Source organism: Ruditapes philippinarum, unplaced genomic scaffold (assembly GCF_026571515.1).
Source record: "Ruditapes philippinarum isolate M1 unplaced genomic scaffold, ASM2657151v2 ctg8204_1_1_1_1, whole genome shotgun sequence".
NCBI lineage: Eukaryota > Metazoa > Mollusca > Bivalvia > Venerida > Veneridae > Ruditapes > Ruditapes philippinarum.
The window spans coordinates 1-21210 of NW_026866515.1; the positions used below are offsets into that span (position 1 = coordinate 1).

General features: G+C 32.5%; 1 protein-coding gene across 1 annotated transcript; it reads right to left on the reverse strand.

Annotated features, from left to right (window-relative positions):
- Positions 1-92: 92 nt before the first annotated feature.
- On the reverse strand, positions 93-20904 carry LOC132732720 (C-type lectin domain family 10 member A-like). Its single transcript, XM_060719194.1, has 5 exons — positions 20552-20904; positions 3963-4012; positions 3548-3629; positions 2714-2799; positions 93-1047 (listed from the first exon to the last, which is right to left on the reverse strand). The coding sequence occupies exons 1-5, from the start codon at positions 20832-20834 to the stop codon at positions 928-930; spliced, it is 621 nt and encodes a 206-aa protein (XP_060575177.1). The 5' UTR covers positions 20835-20904; the 3' UTR covers positions 93-927.
- Between the last annotated feature and the right edge of the window lie 306 nt (positions 20905-21210).

The following is a 21210-nucleotide window of genomic DNA, read 5'->3' on the forward strand; positions in this document are numbered from 1 at the left end:
TTATTGGTCATATTTTGTTGTTTTTTCGCATAACATAAATGGTGTAATTGATTTCCTGCTTACGAGATTTTTTTATTGATTGGTAGATTTTCACATATTTTGTTCGCGTACAAAACGACATGTAGTTGATCATCCAAAGGCGAAAACATCTCCAAATCTGAAAATATTATCATTTGCCGAGTAAAAAAAGCATTTCACATACTCGGAATTATGTATACTTACACAAAGTAAGTACGTGAAGCAATTTTTTTAACCCCAGGGTTTACATAAAGCAATATATTATAAACAAAACAAAAAAATACTAGTTCTGAAGAAAACAATACAATGTATACATAATAAATAAAACCTAGTTCGCAAGCCATAAAGCAATAAAACATAAATCTACTAATGGCGACATAAAGCAATAGAACAACATAAATAAAATATAGTTCTAATGACATAGAGCAATACAACATACATAAAAATAGTTCTAATGGCATAAAGCAATACAACATAAATAAAAATAAATTCTGATGACAGAAAGCAATACAACAATTCAAACTTGTTCTGATGATAACATAAATCAAAACCATACATACTTTTGTGTTATGTAAAAACAAGTTATCATCAAGTACTGAATCAAAATCTTGCTAATTATTCCCAATGTAAATTCAAACAGATATATCGTTTTCGTTACTGTTCTTTCATGCCTTCGAGTACGATTACGAAGCTAATCGACACTTTGAATTGTAAATGATAAGCCGTTAAAGAAACATAATAAAATTAATTTCAAAGTTAAAAACTTGGTTTACTTCTTTTGAAAATGCCCTTCTATTACACTATATTTTCCTAGATTATAATTCATCTTCACATATCAAATTCATTTCACAAAAAAAGCAATATATATCTTCAAATGGTCACATTTAAAGTATTTAGGGAAACAATATTTTAAAGGTACTCGCAAAGTACTTTATGTGAAGCATAACAATAAAAATCATCAAAGCTGTTTCCTAGGTAACCAATCCATACACAATCCATACCACCGGATGGCTGGTTAGGCGCCCATTGCTTCAAAATAATAAGAAAACGACATATGAGCCGCGTCACGACAAAACCAACATAATGGGTTTGCGACCAGCATGGATCCAGACCAGCCTGCGCATCCACGCAGTCTGATCAGGATCCATGCTGTTCGCTATTATTTTCTTTACTTGTAAAAGGGTTGGTAAGCGAACAGCATGGAATCTGATCATACTGCGCGGATGCGCAAGCTGGTCTGGAGCCATACTGGTCGCAAACGCACTATGCTGGTTTTGTCCTGACGCGGCTCATATTATATTACGGTTACTGACGGTTACGGACATTATTATGTCCGCCCGCAAAACTGGACACATCGGATTTGCAATAATGGGGTCGCTTGAACGAGACAAGCCTTGTCGTTGACATTTGATCTCCCACAATTATTTTATTTTTAATTTGTCTCTCATCGACGATTTAGAAATGATGTGGAGTAAGTAGTCAGTCACTTGCGGAGAAATTGGTAAATCCGACCGCAGAAATATGATAATTTCAAATATTATGTGTTAAATAGGCGAAGAACCAGCCAAACAAAACCAACAAAACGTGTTATAAACGTGTAATATCTATCATTGGCAATGAAAACACAAATAATTTCTTTCGAGGTTTTCATGACAGTTAAAAAGGCGAAACAACAGGTAGAGGCAACTATTTACGCATACACGTAAATAGCCATTAAAAGATCCTTTTGAAACATGTCTAATGTCTTTGAAAAGTGATTTGGTACATAATAGGTCCGTTATACAAGACATAATAATGTTGATAGTATCAGAATTATGTCTCAATTGGCACTGTTGATAAATGTGAGATATATGATATTGCAAACTGGACAATATATTGATTTTTGTCAAATTACCGCTCAACTTAATCACATAGAATATAATTAACATTTTATTTTAAAATGTTTAAAAAGAATATCAAAAACGGTACATTTCTATTGTTTATTTCAATACTTGAAATACAAAGCAATGATTAAGAAATAATATATCCCAAACTGTGATTTTATTGCTCAATAACATCACTGTTGGGAGTTTGGATGCGGGGAAGTATATATATATAATGATGCGCATTCGAACGACAAACAGTGATGTTATCAAGCAATAAAATCACCGATTTGGATATATTATTTCGATTCTAACACAGCATCAACAAATAAATGCTGCCGCACCTGATATTAAGCTAATTGAGGTTGATTTGTTTCCGTACTTATTGTCATCGCGGCACATTTTTAGTGGTTACGTCACGTGTATAATGTTTACGTCACATGTCCAAATATAGAACGTCAAACAGTGACTTTATAGTATAATAACACACACTTTCGGTTCTTCTATGTATAATAAGGAAAAATGCGGTCGTGTTAGAATGCTCATTTTTTTCACTGTCAAGGTGAGATAAATTAGTAGCATATTTCAAAAGATTGACTATTTTCATGGCGACGGAACAAAAATTGATAAGCATAAAAGTTAAGGTAAAAATATAAAGACTGCCTAAAGTATGCGAAGATAGCCCCTTTGCAAGTACTGATATTTCCTGAAGGATATTCATACATATTTATGTGAGTCACGGCGATAATGGATTACTGAAAAGACTTTTACCATAATTTTGAAAGCAAATATGACAAATTGTAAATGTTTAAAAAAAACTATAAGATACACACCGTGAAACCAGAATCGGCACTTCTGCCATCAACCCATTTGCAATTCGTACCAGAGGGACACGTCATGCCGATCCAGTGGTCAAAGCCTGTAAAAATAATTGCAGTGAACAAAATGTAAGTAGGGACACAAGACGTGGACAAAGATTTGTTTTTATAAATACTGCCAATTTAAATTAAAAGCCATAGAATATTTAACAGCATAAATAATTAATAATATTTCTTGTGTTCGTAAACCAAAATACAGGAGAATACATATTCTATTCTATCATTTATGTTCCAAAGAGCTCCCACTATGACAAGTGACGGTTTTCAAACTATTACCTGATAATATGTGTAGTCAATTAAATTACAGATTATATAAGTAAAAAATGCTTTGGGATCTCAGTTATTCCATTATTCCAAAAGTCATTTCTAACATGCTTCCTCCTATCTACCTACGGTGAAACCTTTTATCTACCTCATAAACAGTCTCCTTAATTGGTCATTACCAACAATTATAGCATTTACAGTAAACATAATGTCGAAATATTGCAAAGGATTTGATTTGTGGGAATTATTTTGAAGGGAAACATGATTATTTATAAAAAAATAAAATTAAAATCTAATTGCAAGGGATGCATTGCTTTGTAAATTGTACATCATACCTTTAATTATTGCTGTACTAGAACAACTTACCGTCTGTTGAGGCCTTTATTAAACTGTTTGAATAACACCAGTGAAAATAATACTGGAATAATAGTTTCATTATAAAGCACATTCACATAACTGACTTCATGTCTGACGTCATAATGCCAGGCAAACAATATACAATTTATAAAAAAATGTATTACTGACCTAGTACTTGAGTTTCAAGAAAATCCAACTCTTCTTGACTTTCAATAATTACAAGTCTCGCAGACATACCATCACAGATTGCCTACAAATACGATACAAATGTCGACTTGTTTACTTAGGAAAAGATTGCATTATAAATCAATAATTAAACATGTAAGTATTTGATCACCAGAGTTGCATTAGTATGACGTTATATGTAATGATGAAATGTTTTTATATGAATGCAGACTACCTGGCATTATTGATCACAGAACGTGTAACAACGCTTAATTCAAACTAGTTCAATTAAATCATGATGCTTTTTGTCACATCGATATTTCACGAAAGAAACGAGCAGTACATGCTTAGGTTTGATAGGCGCAATACATGCGTTACGAATAAAAAAATAAAACAAATAAATGTTGAAAATATTTACCACAGCTTCCGGCTGCGTAACATCAGCTGATCCAAAATAGTAGTTGCTTGCTAAAGGAAAAGAGAAAAATGAAAATTACTTCGTTATGAATAAAGTAGCCTGGAAAATTAAACAAACAAGAGGCGTTTGAACCGAGTGATGCTCCTCGAATAGGTTTTGGACATAGTAATGTATACCTCTTGTAGTGTCAGAAATATGTCAAAGACAAAGTTCAAAGTGTAAAAACAACCCAAATGTTGCACGCAACACGTCGTCTCAATATGGTGATCATTTCTGTGAAATAGTTGTAAAATCCGACTTCAAATAACCAAGTTATGGGCCGGACACGATTTTTCTGCAAGGTCATGCTGTGACCTTGACCTCCAAGGTAGCGACCCAAATGTTGAGCGCGACACGTGATCTCAATATGGTGTTCATTTCTGTGAAATAGTTGTAAAATACGATTTTAAATAACGAAGAAATGGCCCGGACATCATTTTGCTGCAAGGTCATACTGTGACCTTGACCCTCAAGGTAGCGACCCAAATGTTGCGTTCGACACATCGACTCTATATGGTGATCATTTCTGTAAAATAGTTGTAAAATCCGACTTCAAATAACCAAGTTATGGGCCGGACACGATTTTGCTGCAAGGTCATGCTGTGACCGTGACCTTCAAGGTAAGGATCTAAATGTTGCATGCGACACGTCGTCTTAATATGATGATCATTTCTGTGAAATAGTTGTAAAATCCAGCTTAAAATAACAAAGTTATGGACCGGACACGAATTTGGGACGTACGGACGTACGTACGGAAGGAGTGACTGATGGACGAACGGACGGACGTTCCATCATTTTGGCTTTAGGGGCTATTTCTTTGTTATTTTCTTTGTTTTCTTATGGGCTACTCTCCCCTAAACCCTTTGATCACGGAATGAACCTATTGTTCTCTTTTGTTCCCTTTACTGTTATATAGCCCCTAATTCCAGAATGCTCGGACAACCCCGCGACTATATGCTCCTCCGAAATTTTTCGGGGAGCAAAAAAACTTGTCGTTACATATTGATGGCACCGAAGCTTGACGCACTTAGTTTTTCATCTGTGTGTATTTTTTGTGTGTTATTTGTTGTTTTTGTTATTGTTGTTGCTGTTTGTGTTTTAGTTGTATATTGTTTGTGATCAATTAAATAAATTTAACATCATTACCTTAAGAATCAATACAACGTACGAGGGGTGCTCGTAAAGTTCCTAGTCGCCGGTCCTATTTTTTTTATTTATAAAGTATGACATTCATATATATTATAATTACATGTAAGACAAGCTTTGTCTTAACATACATTTTGAATGCTATTTGAATTTTACGAGATATGGTTTCTTTAGCTACCCCAATATGTAAAACACAGTCCAAGCCTATATCCGTTTCAATACACTTTGGTTCTTAATAATGTAACGACGGACAAAACATCACGAACTTTGCGGAAAACGTTACAATGACGTTCAGCAACAATCTGGCGTCATTTCCGGAATGATGTTAATATTTTAAATGAAGTAATAACAACGTTAAAAATAACACGGTGCTCTTACTGACCATGGATTGAAATATCATTGAAAAACAGCGATTTATTTTTCAGTACTTTCAAAGTATTCATATATCACCGAAAGAAACAAGAACTGGTTATTATTAACACAACAACTGAAGACATAAGGCTTTATTTATATATTAATCATGGAATAAACAGTAATATTCTTTGAACTTGATAAATATTCAGGGCAATAACAGAGCCATAACTTTGTGTTAAATAGTAATATCTGGAAATGCCAATGAGATGTATGCATACTACATAACTAATCAAGGGCCATAAATCTGAGTTATAAGTATCTGACCGGAACAAGGCGACTATATGCACATCTCCTCTTAGTATCCCATAAAGTTTCATTGAATTCCAGCCAGTAGTTACAGAAAAGTAGCACAGAAACAATTATTGCTCTGGTTGTATACTGCCTATGTTATCACGGGTCATAACTCTAAGTTAAAATGTCTGACCCAAACAAGGCGACAATATGCGCATCTCCTCTTGGTATTGAAGGTTCCAATAAAGTTTCATTGAATTCCAGGCAGTAGTTGCAGAGAAGTAGCGAGAAAACGAATATTTTTCTATATGGATACTGCATAACTTATCAAGGGACATCACTCTGAGTTAAAGTGTCTGACCCCAACAAGGCAATGATATGCGCATCTTCTCTTGGTATTGAAGGTTCCCATAAAGTTTCATTGAATTCCGGCCAGTAGTTGCAGAGAAGTAGCGCGGTAAAGAGTTTTGCTCCAAATGCATACTGCATAACTAATCAAGAGCCATAACTCTGAGTTTAAGTATCTGACCGGAACAAGGCGACAATTTGCGCATCTCCTCCTGGTATTGAAGGTTCCCATAAAGTTTCGTTGAATTCCAGCCATTAGTTGCAGAGAAGTAGCGCAGAAACAATTTTTCCTCTATATGCATACTGCATAACTAATCAAGGGCCATAACTCTGAGTTAAAGTCTCTGACCGGAACAAGGCAACGATATGCCAATCTCCTCTTGGTATTGAAGATTCCCATAAAGTTTCGTTGAATTCCAGCCAGTAGTTGCAGAGAAGTAGCGCGGAAACGATTTTTACTCAAAATGCACACAGCATAACTAATCAAGGGCCATAACTCTGAGTTAAAGTGTCTGACTAAAACAAGCTGACGATATGCGCATCTCCTCTTGGTATTGAAGGTTCCCATAAAGTTTCGTTGAATTTCAGCCAGTAGTTGCAGAGAAGTAGCGCGGAAACAATTTTTACTCCATATGTATACTGCATAACTAATCAAGGGCCATAACTCTGAGTTAAAGTGTCTGACCGGAACAAGCTGACGATGTGCGCATCTCCTCTTGGTATTGAAGGTTTCGTTGAATTCCGGCCATTAGTTGCAGAGAAGTAGTGCGGAAACGTCTTTTACTCTATATGCATACTACATAACTAATCAAGGGCCATAGGTCTGACCGGAACAAGCTGACGATATGCGCATCTCCTCTTGATATTGATGATTCCCATAAAGTTTCGTTGAATTCCAGCCAGTAGTTGCAGAGAACTACTCCTGAAACGAAATTCGGACGGACGGATGGACGGACGGAAGGACGGACGTTCTAACAGGAGAGTAATTATGTGGCTACTCTATTGTTCTCTTTATTGTTCTTTTTAGCCACACAAAAGAAAATAGCCACATAAAAGCATTACGGAATGAATGACATCAAAGAGAAAGAACAGTTACCTATTGTCCCTCTAGCCACATAATTACTCTCCTGTGAGTGCGGACGGACGGAAGGACGGACGGACAACGCAAAAACTATATCCCCCTCCCGATTCCATCGGCGGGGGATAACAATCGTCCGGGAACTTTACTTAACAATCGTCCGGGAACTTTACGGACACATCTCTTACATGCAAAAGGGTTACTTCAAAATTAATATCAATATTAAGCAGGATTCTTCTATCAAGGTCTGGCTTAACGATAACATAATTAGTGTGTATTTTAAAAAAAAATTGAGATAGTTGTAAAGCAAGCTTCACGTGTGTATTTGTTATAAATAGATTTGCATAATAGTCTTGAAAATAAATGGTATATATTTCAAATATTTCACAAGAATTCATTTCATTTGTTAGTTTAGTAGTGAATTATGAATAATTGAATTAAATTTACGCTATTTCAACTTTTTTTCGTATCGAAAATATCATTTTAAAAAATTTGTCCGGGCGGAATTTAGCCTATTCCGGCCGGATAAATGCTGTCCGGCCGGAAAAATGAAAATTCCGGCCGGACATTTCTCCAGCAAAATATTTTTTTCCAATTGGATTTCTTATTTTTTCTGACTAGTTAAATATGATATTTTATTGAATATTTTTATTTCTGTTTACTATCTGTCTATTTTTACGAAAGTATTTATACAAAAAAAAAATCCCAGTTTGAAAGCTGGAAAAAAATCCGATCGGATTTTTTGTAAAAAATCCGAAATTACATAAAAGTTACTTGAATTAATACCAAATGCTAGTTTTCTTAAAATGTTAACATTTAAGACACTTAAATTAAAAGATTAAGTTTTTTTTCAAATTTGTAGAATCCAATTGGAAATAATTTCCAATATTTTATACTGGAAAAAAATCTTATTGGAATTTTTTCCCGTATTATCTTGCTGGGAAAAAGTCCAATCCTATAAAATATGTTGATTAACAGTACTAAAATAAAACTATATAGTAATTTAACAAATAATTAGTTAAAATAAAATGGACATGTTCAATCTGTGGCTTTTTCTTTTGGTGATTTTTTTATCATTTTTAGACATTGTACTAAAATATTGCAAATGTTCTAGATTATCCTTTTTTCAAATATGTGTCCATAATTGAACAACACAAACATGAAATGAATGCTACATCAATATTATTCTTTTATTAACAGCACTACAAATAATAGTCCTTCATAGAGGCGATTTACTTTTTTATCTCTAATTATATCTTGTCATTTCATTTACAACTTATATGACCACAAAATTATAATTATGTTATTAATATGCAAAAAAACTTAAATAAAAACAAATTCACGATCTACATTCAGTGAACATAGGCCTTTTCCAGCTATTTTGGGAAAAGGCATCTGACATCAATTGAGAAATTTATGGTAATTTTAAAATGTTCTTTGTTGAAAATCAACAATATTCTTAATATTTAAGTCTTTTAGCTGGTGTATGATCATATCAGCTGTCATTTCTATTAACATGTCAAAACAGTTCAATATTTCTCAAAGTTTAATTGACAGTTTCATATTACTATGCACTGTGTCAATCAATATGATAATTATGCCTCAGGATAACAGAACCTGCCATATTTTTCTCAAATAGGAATAAACTTCTCAACATATTTGATCATGTAATCTGTATTAATCTATAGAACTTAACAACTAAATTTTTGATGAATTCTTTTAAAGTAGAGTATTGTATAGAAGTTCATTCTTTTTACTGATCTAAGATTTAAAATAATTCTGTCACTCACCAAACAATGGTTAAGGCTTACAAATCAATATTTTGCCCATCAAATAAATCATGGAAATTCCATTATGTTCAAAAATAGTGAAACTGTTAGTAATGAGGTCTTATATGTGGTACCAAGCTTACCAATTGTTTAAAATGAAGGGAAGTATTTCCCGTAAATAAAAATATCCATTATAATTATAATAATACAATGTTATCATATCTGTCCTGTTTTTCATTTTAATCGGTGAAGACACTGTATCCATTAAAGATAAAAAAATGTTATTCAGGAAATACACTAGTCCTATCGGCTGTTACCATTAACCCAATGTATTCACATGCAATGAAAAGGTTGTATGCACAACATTTTACAGAAAATAATTAATTTGATATGGCAATATTGATATTAAAAAAGTTTCATCTTATTTTCCACTTATCTATACGTAGGTGGTATTACTGGAACAACCTTTTACAGGCCTCATACGGCAGTTTTTTCTGCACAAGTACAGATTCTCCAATGTTTTCGACATTTTAATAAAAACTTTTTTAATCTACTGCCAAATCGCAACTTAGTTATTGTCTAGTTCATGCAATTGTCATGGTAATTAACTGTTCACTAATTAGGGTAGATAGTGTGCAGCCACGGTACAGTATTCCTAGGGTCGCTCGAGTTCAACTCCCGGCCAGGCTGCACATTTTTCTCACCCTGTCACATTTGGCACCATACAGAGACTGTACATAATGGTATTCATAGCTGCAAGTCAAATGATACATTGTTCTCTTTACCCATCAGAAATTTGAGGAGAAATTTCAATGTAGTGGAAGAGTATGTCGCAGTATATAACTGTTCACTTATTAGGGTAGATAGTGTGTTAGTGGCCAGATAGCTTAATCTGTAGAGCTGTGGTACTGTATTCCATGGGTCCCTGGTTCCAGTCACAGTCAGGCTGCAAATTTTTCTCACCCGGTCACAAAATGACACCAACGTCTTAAGAATGCAAGTAATGTAAACCAAGCATTATGGATACTGCTCATGTATACTAACTTCTCGCATTATCAACGAAATATAAAATTTTACTTGGCATTGAGTAAAATTAGAATCGAAATGAAATGATATTAATTAATTAAACTTATTTGCAAAGAATCAAACACAGATAGGAAATATATTTACATGCTCGTTTGTGATTTTGTACAAAACTTTAGTTCAACAAAAGAAATATCTGTTCCATGATTATGATAAATTTTGCAAACATTTGCTAAAGAATAAGATTTCATACTTATTGCTTTGTAGATCTGCTGGTAGGTTTCATTGACAGATTTGATAACGTGTCTATATTTGATTTAATGTTAGCTTCATACTGTACACAATCAAATTAATATAAGGATTGTATAAACTAAACAAATTATCATGCATGTACACTGATGTATGAATCATGATTATCTGAATAAGAGACGTCCGCTCTTTCAATAATGCTGGGTAATCAGTCTTGATATTGAAGCATTAAAATTTTGGTTGGTGTTTTTATGTTTCACTATTATTATTTCTTCTTGTAACACAATTATTAATCCCAATTTAGAAAGTATGTTAAATAGCTGTCACCATGCTAAAACTTATGTCCAAATTTCCTCACTTTTATCACGAAATACATGGTGTGTGAACAGTATACCGGACCTTGGATAATAATTTCTAAACTTAATTATCGTTGTCATCTACATGCCCATTCCAGAATGATAATTAGTGATTTACTACTTTTACATAATATTTATCAAAAAAATACCTATCTGAAACATTACATTTTTTATTTCAGATATGGTAATAAAATGTAAAACAGATATGGTAATAAAAGGTTACGGGTCCCTCCTGTATCAAGGACTTTATGCACAGTTACATTCCTGTAGCCTAAGGGCTGTGCATTGCCATTTTTTCTGTCACGATACATATCACGATACTTGTATTTCCAAACAATGCGATTCACAATATGTATTTGCATACTTTGAAGAAATGCAATGCTTATTGCGATTCTAATGTTGCGATGTCATACATATCATGCTACTGACTTTCAGACTAAATATCTATATAAAAATTTGGTCATTTGTTCACAGCATAATTATGAATATGATATAAAACTATTACAATAACATTATGAACTCTTCAACTTGCTGTTATTACTTGGTTTCTGATTTTGATCTTTAAACAATTTAATTTTCTGGTTACTTAAGGATTAAAGGTATTTTTAATTATACCATAAGGCATAACAGTAAATTGATATCTACTATTCTAAGACTTTAGTCCACTACTGTAAATATGACATTTTAACAATTTCAGTCTTACAATACAACACTAAAGATCTTTCTTGTGAAAAAAATATAGTTACAAGTGATTTACAATTAGGTCAACAACTGTGAAAATAACAGTTGATCAGTTTCACTCTCAGTTTTCTCAAAAGATACATGACAACCTATTCTGAGTTTGCAATGTTTGCAAACACTTTACGTCCGGCCTTCGACATTATACAACGCCGTTTATTGGTTCCCCAAAACACACAGTGAATTATATCACGAGTGAGAATTAATAATTGTTTCCCCTTCTAAATATTTTGAAGTCGACATTTTTGTTTGTTTGTTTCTACGGGAAAATGATGTCAGCGGAAATGAAAGTATAAACACGTGACAAATATCACATGGGCATATTGTCATCGTCACTATCTTAATATGGTTGTTAGTTGTATTTTCTTGAAAACAAATAGATCCCAAATTAATTTCGGGAGGTGAAATATGTATTGCATCGCGATATATTGGAAATCATTATTTCTTTAAGATGCATCACAGATACGACACATATCTATATCTATCTTCCATTTATGTCAAACCCCTCGCGGGGGCATTGACATGACTCTGGACTAGTCACTTCATAGACATCTACATGTATGAGATACAAGGGAATCCGGGAACCAGTCCCTAGCTCTTATTGAAAAGACCCCATTGGTTCTTTTACATGCCCAGTGTATAGCAATGATACATGTGAGGATTACCTGGATTTCTTACCAGTACACATCTAGTTAGGTGGAAAACACTTTAAAAAATGTCGTTGAAACATCCCAAGGTTGTTATCCAGGATCGAACCCGGAACCTCAGGAGTGGCAGCCAGTGGTTTAACCAGCTGAGCTACCGCGTCACCTGTATTATTATATATTGCATACATGGAGGACAGGACAGATCGTGATGCATCGATGAATCGTTACACCTCTATATGCGTGTATCATGATCAAATTATATGATTAAATTTGCTGCTTCCAAAGGATTCATCTAAATTGAAAGTGAACTATGTATGGGCAAGATTATTGCTAAATTTGGTCGTTGCTGCTTAAAACCTCGTCCTGTTAAATAGGGAAAATAAGTATCCCTAGGCTAAAGAAAGCCCAAAACGACCTAATTGAAAATGTTGCAGGCTCGGTTTAATTGAGCCTGTTCATGGACGGTACTGAAAGCCATTTTAATTTTGCTAATCTGTTGACGCACATACGTTATATATTAAAGGAACACGTGTGCATTTACATATAGAGACAATTATTTTAAATAGCATGAATATAATTCTCGAAAAGATTTAATCACTCAAAATAACAATATTTTGAATAGTAATTAAATTAAATTTAATTTAAATTTATAGATACATAGATACCTTTTTACATTTTGTATCTATAGATGTCAGCATGCACTTGTAAAACCGACATATGAAAGAAAAGAACGTTATAGCAGCAATTGAAACTGCAACAATGCAAAAGCAATAATGCGAAAACACGACAACATTAATTAAGAACAAAAAAGTTTGACTTGGTTGGTTCTTTCTGTTGTTGCGGGAAATTAGGAAATTTATCACTTTTCAGTTTTTAAGAGGAGTTCACTTTCTTTTTTTCAAAATTATACCGAAAAAATGTAACATAAGATTTAAAATTGTGTTTTAATATAATAATATTGTCAGTATTTAAAAGATACTCCAAAATCTGAAATTGTCACAACAATCATGTTATTTCTATGTATTATATGTTGATTTGCTATAAATGCCTACCTTATATCAATTATGCGTAAAAAAAAGTTCCAATTGGATTAATTTCCACTTATTTTATAATTCGAATAAATTCCGATAGGATTTATTTCCAATAAAATATATTGGAAAAAATTCCAGTAGGAAAATTTTCCGATTGGAAATAAGTCCAATCGGATTTTTTTCCAATAAAAAAAACTGGAAAAAAATCAGATTGGATTTTTCAAAAAATGGTTAATTCAACTTTATTTCAACTGGAAAATACTAAACTATACATATTTAGCAAATACTGATGCAATTCTTCCATTTCGAAATTTCAAAAAATCCGATTGGAAAAAAATATTTCGCTGGAAAAAAAAGTCCGGCCGGAATTTTCATTTTTCCGGCCGGACAGTATATATCCCCGGCCGGAATAGGCTAAATTCCGCCCGGACAAATTTTTTAAAATGATATTTTCGATACGAAAAAGTGTTGAAATAGCGTAAATTTAATTCAATTATTCATCATTTACTACTAAACTAACAAATTAAATGAATTTTAATTGTTTAGCTTATTTATAAATGGTAGTGAAGTTTGCCACAATCCTGGTGGTGCAAAGATTTTCCGGTGGCTGTTTGAACATCTTTGGCGGCTTTCCATTGCGTTTTTCTATATTATTTTTGTATTCATTTTGTTTTCATTTTGTATGGCTTAGAACAATATATTTCAATAAATATTCCTTAGGAATATTAAAGCGGAATGTAATAAAATGTATTAAAAAGTAAATACTACCAAGTAAACAAACACATTGCGATTTACACATTGCGAACTGCATTAAGCGTCAAACGAAACTTACCAATTGTAGGTCAGAATATGCTGACATTAAATTGCAAACATCATGAATATTTTTCTTGAATTGGGAATATTTTACGTTTATGAAAATTTAAGTACATATTTCTCAAGGATGTTTTTCTTGACATATTATGTTTCAACTAAGGGCACGGAGCTTTAATCAAACATTAATATGATAAACACTTTTTCGGCGTAGCTGTATTAAAATGGATTTTGACCTAGATTTGTAACAAATGAAATTGTTAGTTACAAAATCTTCAGCTAAAAGAGGGTGTTTTTCATTGGTGGAAAGACTGGCTGTTATGAAATTTAAGGACAAATTCGTAATCTTTAGTTTACTTGTCTTGAAGAATAAAGTTGTATTAAAAATATTTATACAATCGTAAACTAAATATCACAACGTTATGACCAAAACAACAAGGAATATAATCAAAATAAAAATTACAGTACATATGATTTCATGTACAATTTATTTTGTTGATAATATTAACAACAAACCCAACTTTTGTTTTTCAGCCTTTACTTAAAACATTCGATTACTACTCACTCGTACTTTATTTGCCGTAGCTTTTCTGTTTTCTATGAAAATGAACGATATTTTTGATCAACAAAAAAGATTCTCCAGAGCTGATATGAATTGCGAAAATTAAAATATATTTAAAAAAATGCAACATTATCATAAAGAATCGCAAAACTTTAAGTATTTTTTTTTTGTGCGTAATAATAACAAATTAATTTATTCATAGTTATTCGGCGTTTGTTTACACCGGTAGGTAAATTTACCGAATAAACCCCAATTGACTACCTCAAATCTGAAACTGTCTAACTTGATAATCAGTTGTCATTGATGGGTTATACAAAATTGAGTTTAGTACTTATAATAAGATAAATAGATATATTTCTGTATATATGGAACAACATTTATATTTTACATTCCACATTTAAAGTACTTGTAAAATATAACCTGTGTAGGTGTACGACACGTAGCCATGCAGTAAGGCTTAACTAGTACCTCCACCTCATACCCTAGTTATATAGAGGCTATTCGTTGCCAAAAATCCAGCCTTGAAACTTGACAATGCATACTTCGGTTCTACTAAACAAATTAAGTAAAAATCTAATTGTCGATTCCGAGAGTTACATACTGCACTAGTATTGAAGCATTTTTGATTACCTCCATTTGATAAAATGAAAGCTGTTAACATGCAACTTACATAATTGCAAAGCTGTATTTATAAATGTATAACTTCAAATTTGCGACATGTAGAAATGTAAACGATAGAACGTACACATAATACGTTTAATGCTGTGCATCATGACGTTAAAAATGTAACTGCATCAACTTGACACACTCAGGTTTACAACACCACACTTTCCTTTTACATTCTAACGCGATTAACATTTGTAAACGATTTTGCAACTTCCATATATGGAATTATCACGGAAATAGACGAAAATTAAAAGGCGGAGCCAATTTCACGAAAGCAGAATATAAAGAGAGGTAACCTCTTGCTGGTACAAAAATATTTCAAATTATATAGAAACTGTTACACCAATCTTGACTTTGAACATCCTTTGATTTTGTTAAAACGTATTCTAGTACAGGATATTCAAGTAATACAAAATTGGTTAAGATATATTGTAAAAATGTAACAACGTATATACTGATAATGAGCATAATAATATGCAAAAAACTAAAGTTGGTGAAATAACATAAGGAAATGTTTCCCATATATAATGACACACACCACTATTCATTGATATCAATGATAGTGTTTTTTGAGCCACGGCAATTCTATTAAGCATATCTTTTTTTTAACCTTCAGCAAATAATACTAGAATGCGATACATGGAAGGCACTTTTGGCAACACGAATAAAGAGAACTGAACAATAAGCCTGTGCCGTCTTTCTTTAAAGGACTATGTTGGGTTATAGAAAAACTCATATTTTTGACCAAGTGTATAACCACGAAACAATGCAAAGTTTACTATCGATAATTCCGTTGTATAACCAAAACTTGTGAATTTGTCCCATTTTAATGTTGAAATAAATATTCAGTGTATCTGGGCAACTCTGTTTACCTCCATGGGGAGGTATTTTGAGTCAAAGGGATGTGATTTAGCCTTTTATTGTTTAATATATGTAAGCTGGCGTAGGTTAAGGTCTTTTTTATGCATTGTACTGAATCAATAGCACCTCTAAAATATGTGTATACATGCTGTCAATAGCTGTTACTAGATTTGCTGTCTAGATTTGCTGTCTATATGATCAAAAACAGAGAACTTCTTTTTTTTACATGAAATACTACACAGAATATTTATTAAGTTTTTGTAAGTGATGGCTTTCTAAGAGATAAAATAAACAAGGTATACATAAATTGATAATCAACATACATAATTGGACTCATTTAAATTTTACTTATTGAAAAACAAAATGGGAAAAATTGGAAAATATATGGTAAAAATAAAAAGTTATGTACAAACTTTGGTTATAATTTTACTATTGTTAAAGGTTTTGTTTTCTTGTCAAGTCATACGCTAGAATTAAGGTTACTAATATAATAGTACTACTAGGAAAGACAACATCCAGAAGTTGGTCTGTATTAGTAAAATCTTTATCAGATGTTGACTTGAAAATTTGAAAGTGGTAAGGTAGCAGCTTAACTGTAAATGTTACTCATTCCTATGCAAATTGGAATACCATCAGTAAAATTTATTTGTCGTTGAATATAGTCTTTTCAATCGTTTTCACTTCCTTGAAAAATATTTAACCTCAGACAGTATGTTACCTGGTGTTTTTTGGGGTTTTTTTAAGTTTCTAAAACTTATATGCCTATATTCCTTAAAAGTCCGCTGATGTTGATTGTAGGCAATCATGCAAGTGAATTATGTTTAGTAACTAAACACCTAAATAGTATGATAAGCTTCTTGTCGCTGACGGTAAATACCGAAAATAGCGGAAAATACGTTTATTTACGATGATTTAGTGGGCGGGAAAATGGGCGGAGCTAATTTTATCTGCTATTGAAAAACGTGTAAAGCTGGATTATGCTGATCTGAATCATGATGGTTCGACAATGTAAAGCTAAGAATGTGACTTCTGTTTTGAGTATTCGAACACTTGGTATTGCTACTATCAGTTAATGTTTTGTCGTTTAACAAAATGTATTTTGTTGAAATGCATGTTTACAATGTTAAATCGGCAAACTCAATCCAAGTATGCAACATTGGAGTTTACATACAAAGAAATACAATTGTAATTTTTCCATTAACAAACTGTTCAACTCAGATCAACAAGACTGGATTTTTGGCAACGAATAGCCTCCATACTAGTATATACAAAATACTAGTCAAGCTGTGCAATTTTTAATAGAAATCCTTTTTTTATAAAATACATAATTATAACTTTTACTAGTAAGGTTATGTTTAACTTTTGATTTAAGTATTCAATTATTCATTTTCATTGCCAGATAGATAAGAAGGCATTATAAATAGTATAGTTCAGAGTTGATATGTTCCATTGATTGTTTATTACAGTTTGTATTCTTTCATAAATAAAAGATATAAACAACAAAAGATTTTGATGTTACTATCATGACCTAATAATTGCAGCATTTTATGCACAGAAGTGCTTTTACAAAATGAAGGTCAGATACATATACGTTAATATTATTTAACAATAAAATTCATGTTGTCAGCTGATTGTGGCCTTTGCAGTCTCTAAATTTGGTAGTGTGGTTGGTTATTATCTGGTATTGACTTTGAAACCAGTAGTCAAAAGTCACGGTGACAAAAAAGCTTCTAGCATCTATAATAACATGACTAATTTGTTGACATTATAGGAGCATACATGTTTCAGCTAAGTTTAGACAACTGTCATAGATTATACTAGTAACCACCAAATATATTTCAATTTAGACATTTATATTGTTATAAAGTATAAATATCATTAATTTTGAAAATATTCTAAAGCTATGAGACATTTTGCACTGAATTTACGCCGATTATCTTTTTTAAAGATATTTCTTGTTTAACGTTACTTTGGTTTCAGGTTGCATATCTATGCCATATAAAATGTTATATCGATGAATTGAATAAGTCCCTGAAGGTGTCCTCGTTTCATATGTATATGTGGCTGACATGGTCACTAGCTGAGACAAGCAAGTACTGTAGCCACCATTCATTACAAACATAGTCTTTTACTTTTTAAATTAAAAAGCATGAAATCTCAAAGCACATTGATATGGAAATAAGATTCTTTGAATCTAAAAATCGAAAAGAAATGATCGTTTGAAATAGGACTTTTATCATGTGTTGTTGTAAAAAAGCATCCTCTAATCAAAGATTAAAAAATAAAGTCAAACATATCACTACGTTCTGAAAAACATCTAATTAAATTTGTTTACTGCCGTTCGAGAATTGAATAAACATTTATTTCAAATACGTCAAGTTAGGAACCCATCAGGACACTAAACAAAAAAGGAGAAAGCGCAACGGTAAAAGCAAGAACTGTTGATTATTAATAACCAAAAACAGGAAACGTGTTTGTTTTTGTTTAACTTAGATCATTATGTCCTGTTTCCATAGCGAGGGTATGAATAGAGTCCTAATTATTCAATAGCAATTTTCACATAACACATTAATAACTAACAACAGTGATCAATGCCAGATAAACCTTGGTTATTGAGTATTGTATGACGTTATTTTCCAGTATTTGCATAGGTGCGATTAGAACATAAAGTATTTAATTAATTTACTTAAAAAAAGGAAATGACGATTACCAAATTCGTTATATACGTACACAAAACCACTCAACACAGATTAAATATTTTGCCTATAAGTGTGTTTTGCATATAAATTGGTTGGTACATTGGAAAGACATTGCGAAGTTTTCAATCTGTATTGGCAATAATTCATACTGACAATGACAACATGCATAAACAAGGGGTCTTTGGCCCCAATGCGCTTCCCTGAGTACTCAATGCAATTGATATACAAACGTAGAGCTACCAGGTCTTAAAAATATACAAAACAGGGTTAATTTTTTGTGTAGATAAGAAGTTGATGTTTAAAGACAATAAACCAATAACTAAAGTTATGATCAAGGTTAAATTTGTGGATGGGAACAGTTTTTACAATACACATATAAAACAAAAACCCTTTGACCCCGGGGCAGGGCCAATTTTGACCCTAGGGCTATAATTTGAACAATCTTGTTGCACTACACAATGATTCATGCCAAATATCTAACCTCAAGCATTTGTCAATTCAGAGGAGATGTTTTTGTAAGTTTTTACTATATACATATAAGGAAAACCTATGACCCCGGGGCGGGGCCAATTTTGACCCCAAGGCTTAAATTCGAACAACTTTGGTAAAGGACCTATAGGTGATATTAAATGCCAAATATCTAAGCTCTAAGCCTTGTACCTTCAAACAAGAAGATTTTTAAGTTTCTACTATATAAATATAAGAAAAACCTATGATCCCCGGGGTGGGCCAATTTAGACCCCAGAGCTATAATTTGAACAACATTGTTAGAGGTAAAGTTTGGTTACTGTGCAGTCATTGGTTTTGAGAAAATGTTGTTTAAAGAAATTGTTGACGACGGACGGTGGGGGATCACAATAGCTCGCCATGAGCACGGTGTACTCAGGTGAGCTAAAAATAACCACACACGTCAAGAGCGACATTAAGCAGCGGGGAGCAAACAAGGATAGACATTTTCGATAACGCAGCCCCAAACAGTTACCAGTCACAATAACAGGGCACCATGAAAGCACCTAACCAAATATTGGACAGGGCACAAAGGCGGGGAAAGAAGGGGGAATACTAAAACTATAACTGTAACCATTGCGCAATTCTGCAATACTACTGCACAAAAGCATACATCGTTATCACATTCTTGCATTACATGTATTTGTTATGATATTTCAAATTAAAGTCCACTCTCAACAAATAAGAATCGTTTCTGTGCAAGTTATAATATTATAATTTTAGAGCACTTCTTATATTAAATAGTTACTTTCTGGAATATCATATTATTAAGTTTAGTTTCTTCACGCAAAAATAGTTTCACTTTCTTTAATATCACTATCCAATCGAATTGTCGCCGAAACAAAGAAACTATCCTACCTACATAATATAAAAATAATAAACCATATATTTTGTATTATAAGTAATCGTTGGAATATCGGAAAAGATTGGCTTTAGAACTTGATTTAATTTTAAAAGAAGCAACGTTTTACTGTCTGGTTTAAACCTAAATGGGATATATTTTGTTTGGTAATCCGAGTGGGAGCATTTAGAGAAAAACTGTATCCCGTTTTCAGGAAATAACAAGGCAGGGAAACTTATAACGTTTCTTTTTTTTCTTCTTTTTTTTAAATTAGATCGGCTCCGACAATTTTTCTGAGTAATGGCGTATCTGTATTTAAAGTAGCTTCTGAAGATACAGAATGATTGAATAGCTTGTCATGGTACTATATAGTAGAGAAAACAAGAATACCTAAATGACATAGTTCGTTCAATGGAAGTGTAATAGGAAAGCGTATGAACTCACACGACTATATAAACAACAATAACATAAATATCTTTGTGAACAATTGAAATTAAATAACGATTATAACAGCACAAAAAGTGTACGTTGATGTCAATAGCAATAATAAAAATAAAGATGATGATGTATTTACCTAGTGAGTACACCTTCCAGCCTGTAGAATTAATTGTCAGACCCTCAGGGAAGTTGTTACTCATTTCACAAATCTGCGTTTCTTTGTTGTAATTGAAAGAAAATCTTTTTTTATCATTTTGAAAGAGAACCGAGCAGTCCAGTAACGAAAGATTGTCATAAGTTTCAGATACAGCGGTAACTCGATGATCAGTTTGAAACAATTTAAGTTTAACACAGAGGCAGAGTCCAAGTAAAACTGAAATGAAGTACAGAACAATCATCTTTGTTATTTCAAAACACATCTTTATATCTGCTTTGTTTAAACGATATGACAAAATTTTAAATGTGTACCCTCTGTGATGAAAGATTTTAACTCAAATGATTTGATTGCTTCCAAATGCACACAAATAACCACTGGTATATTGATACTTTGACATTTTATACATTATTCATATGCCATTATGGTAATAAACTTAGTTTTTGTGTTCTAGCACAACTGTTTATTTGGTAGTCATGTACACGCGTAAATAATTTAAACTGTGAACATTAAATACGTCCTTTTCTATTCCATCCATGTACAATATCCATTTACCTAACAATACGCGTTCTTTGACCAGGATAACATTTGTCACGTGAGAAATGCAGCTGCTAATATCTGTGGTCACATTTGTTACTCTA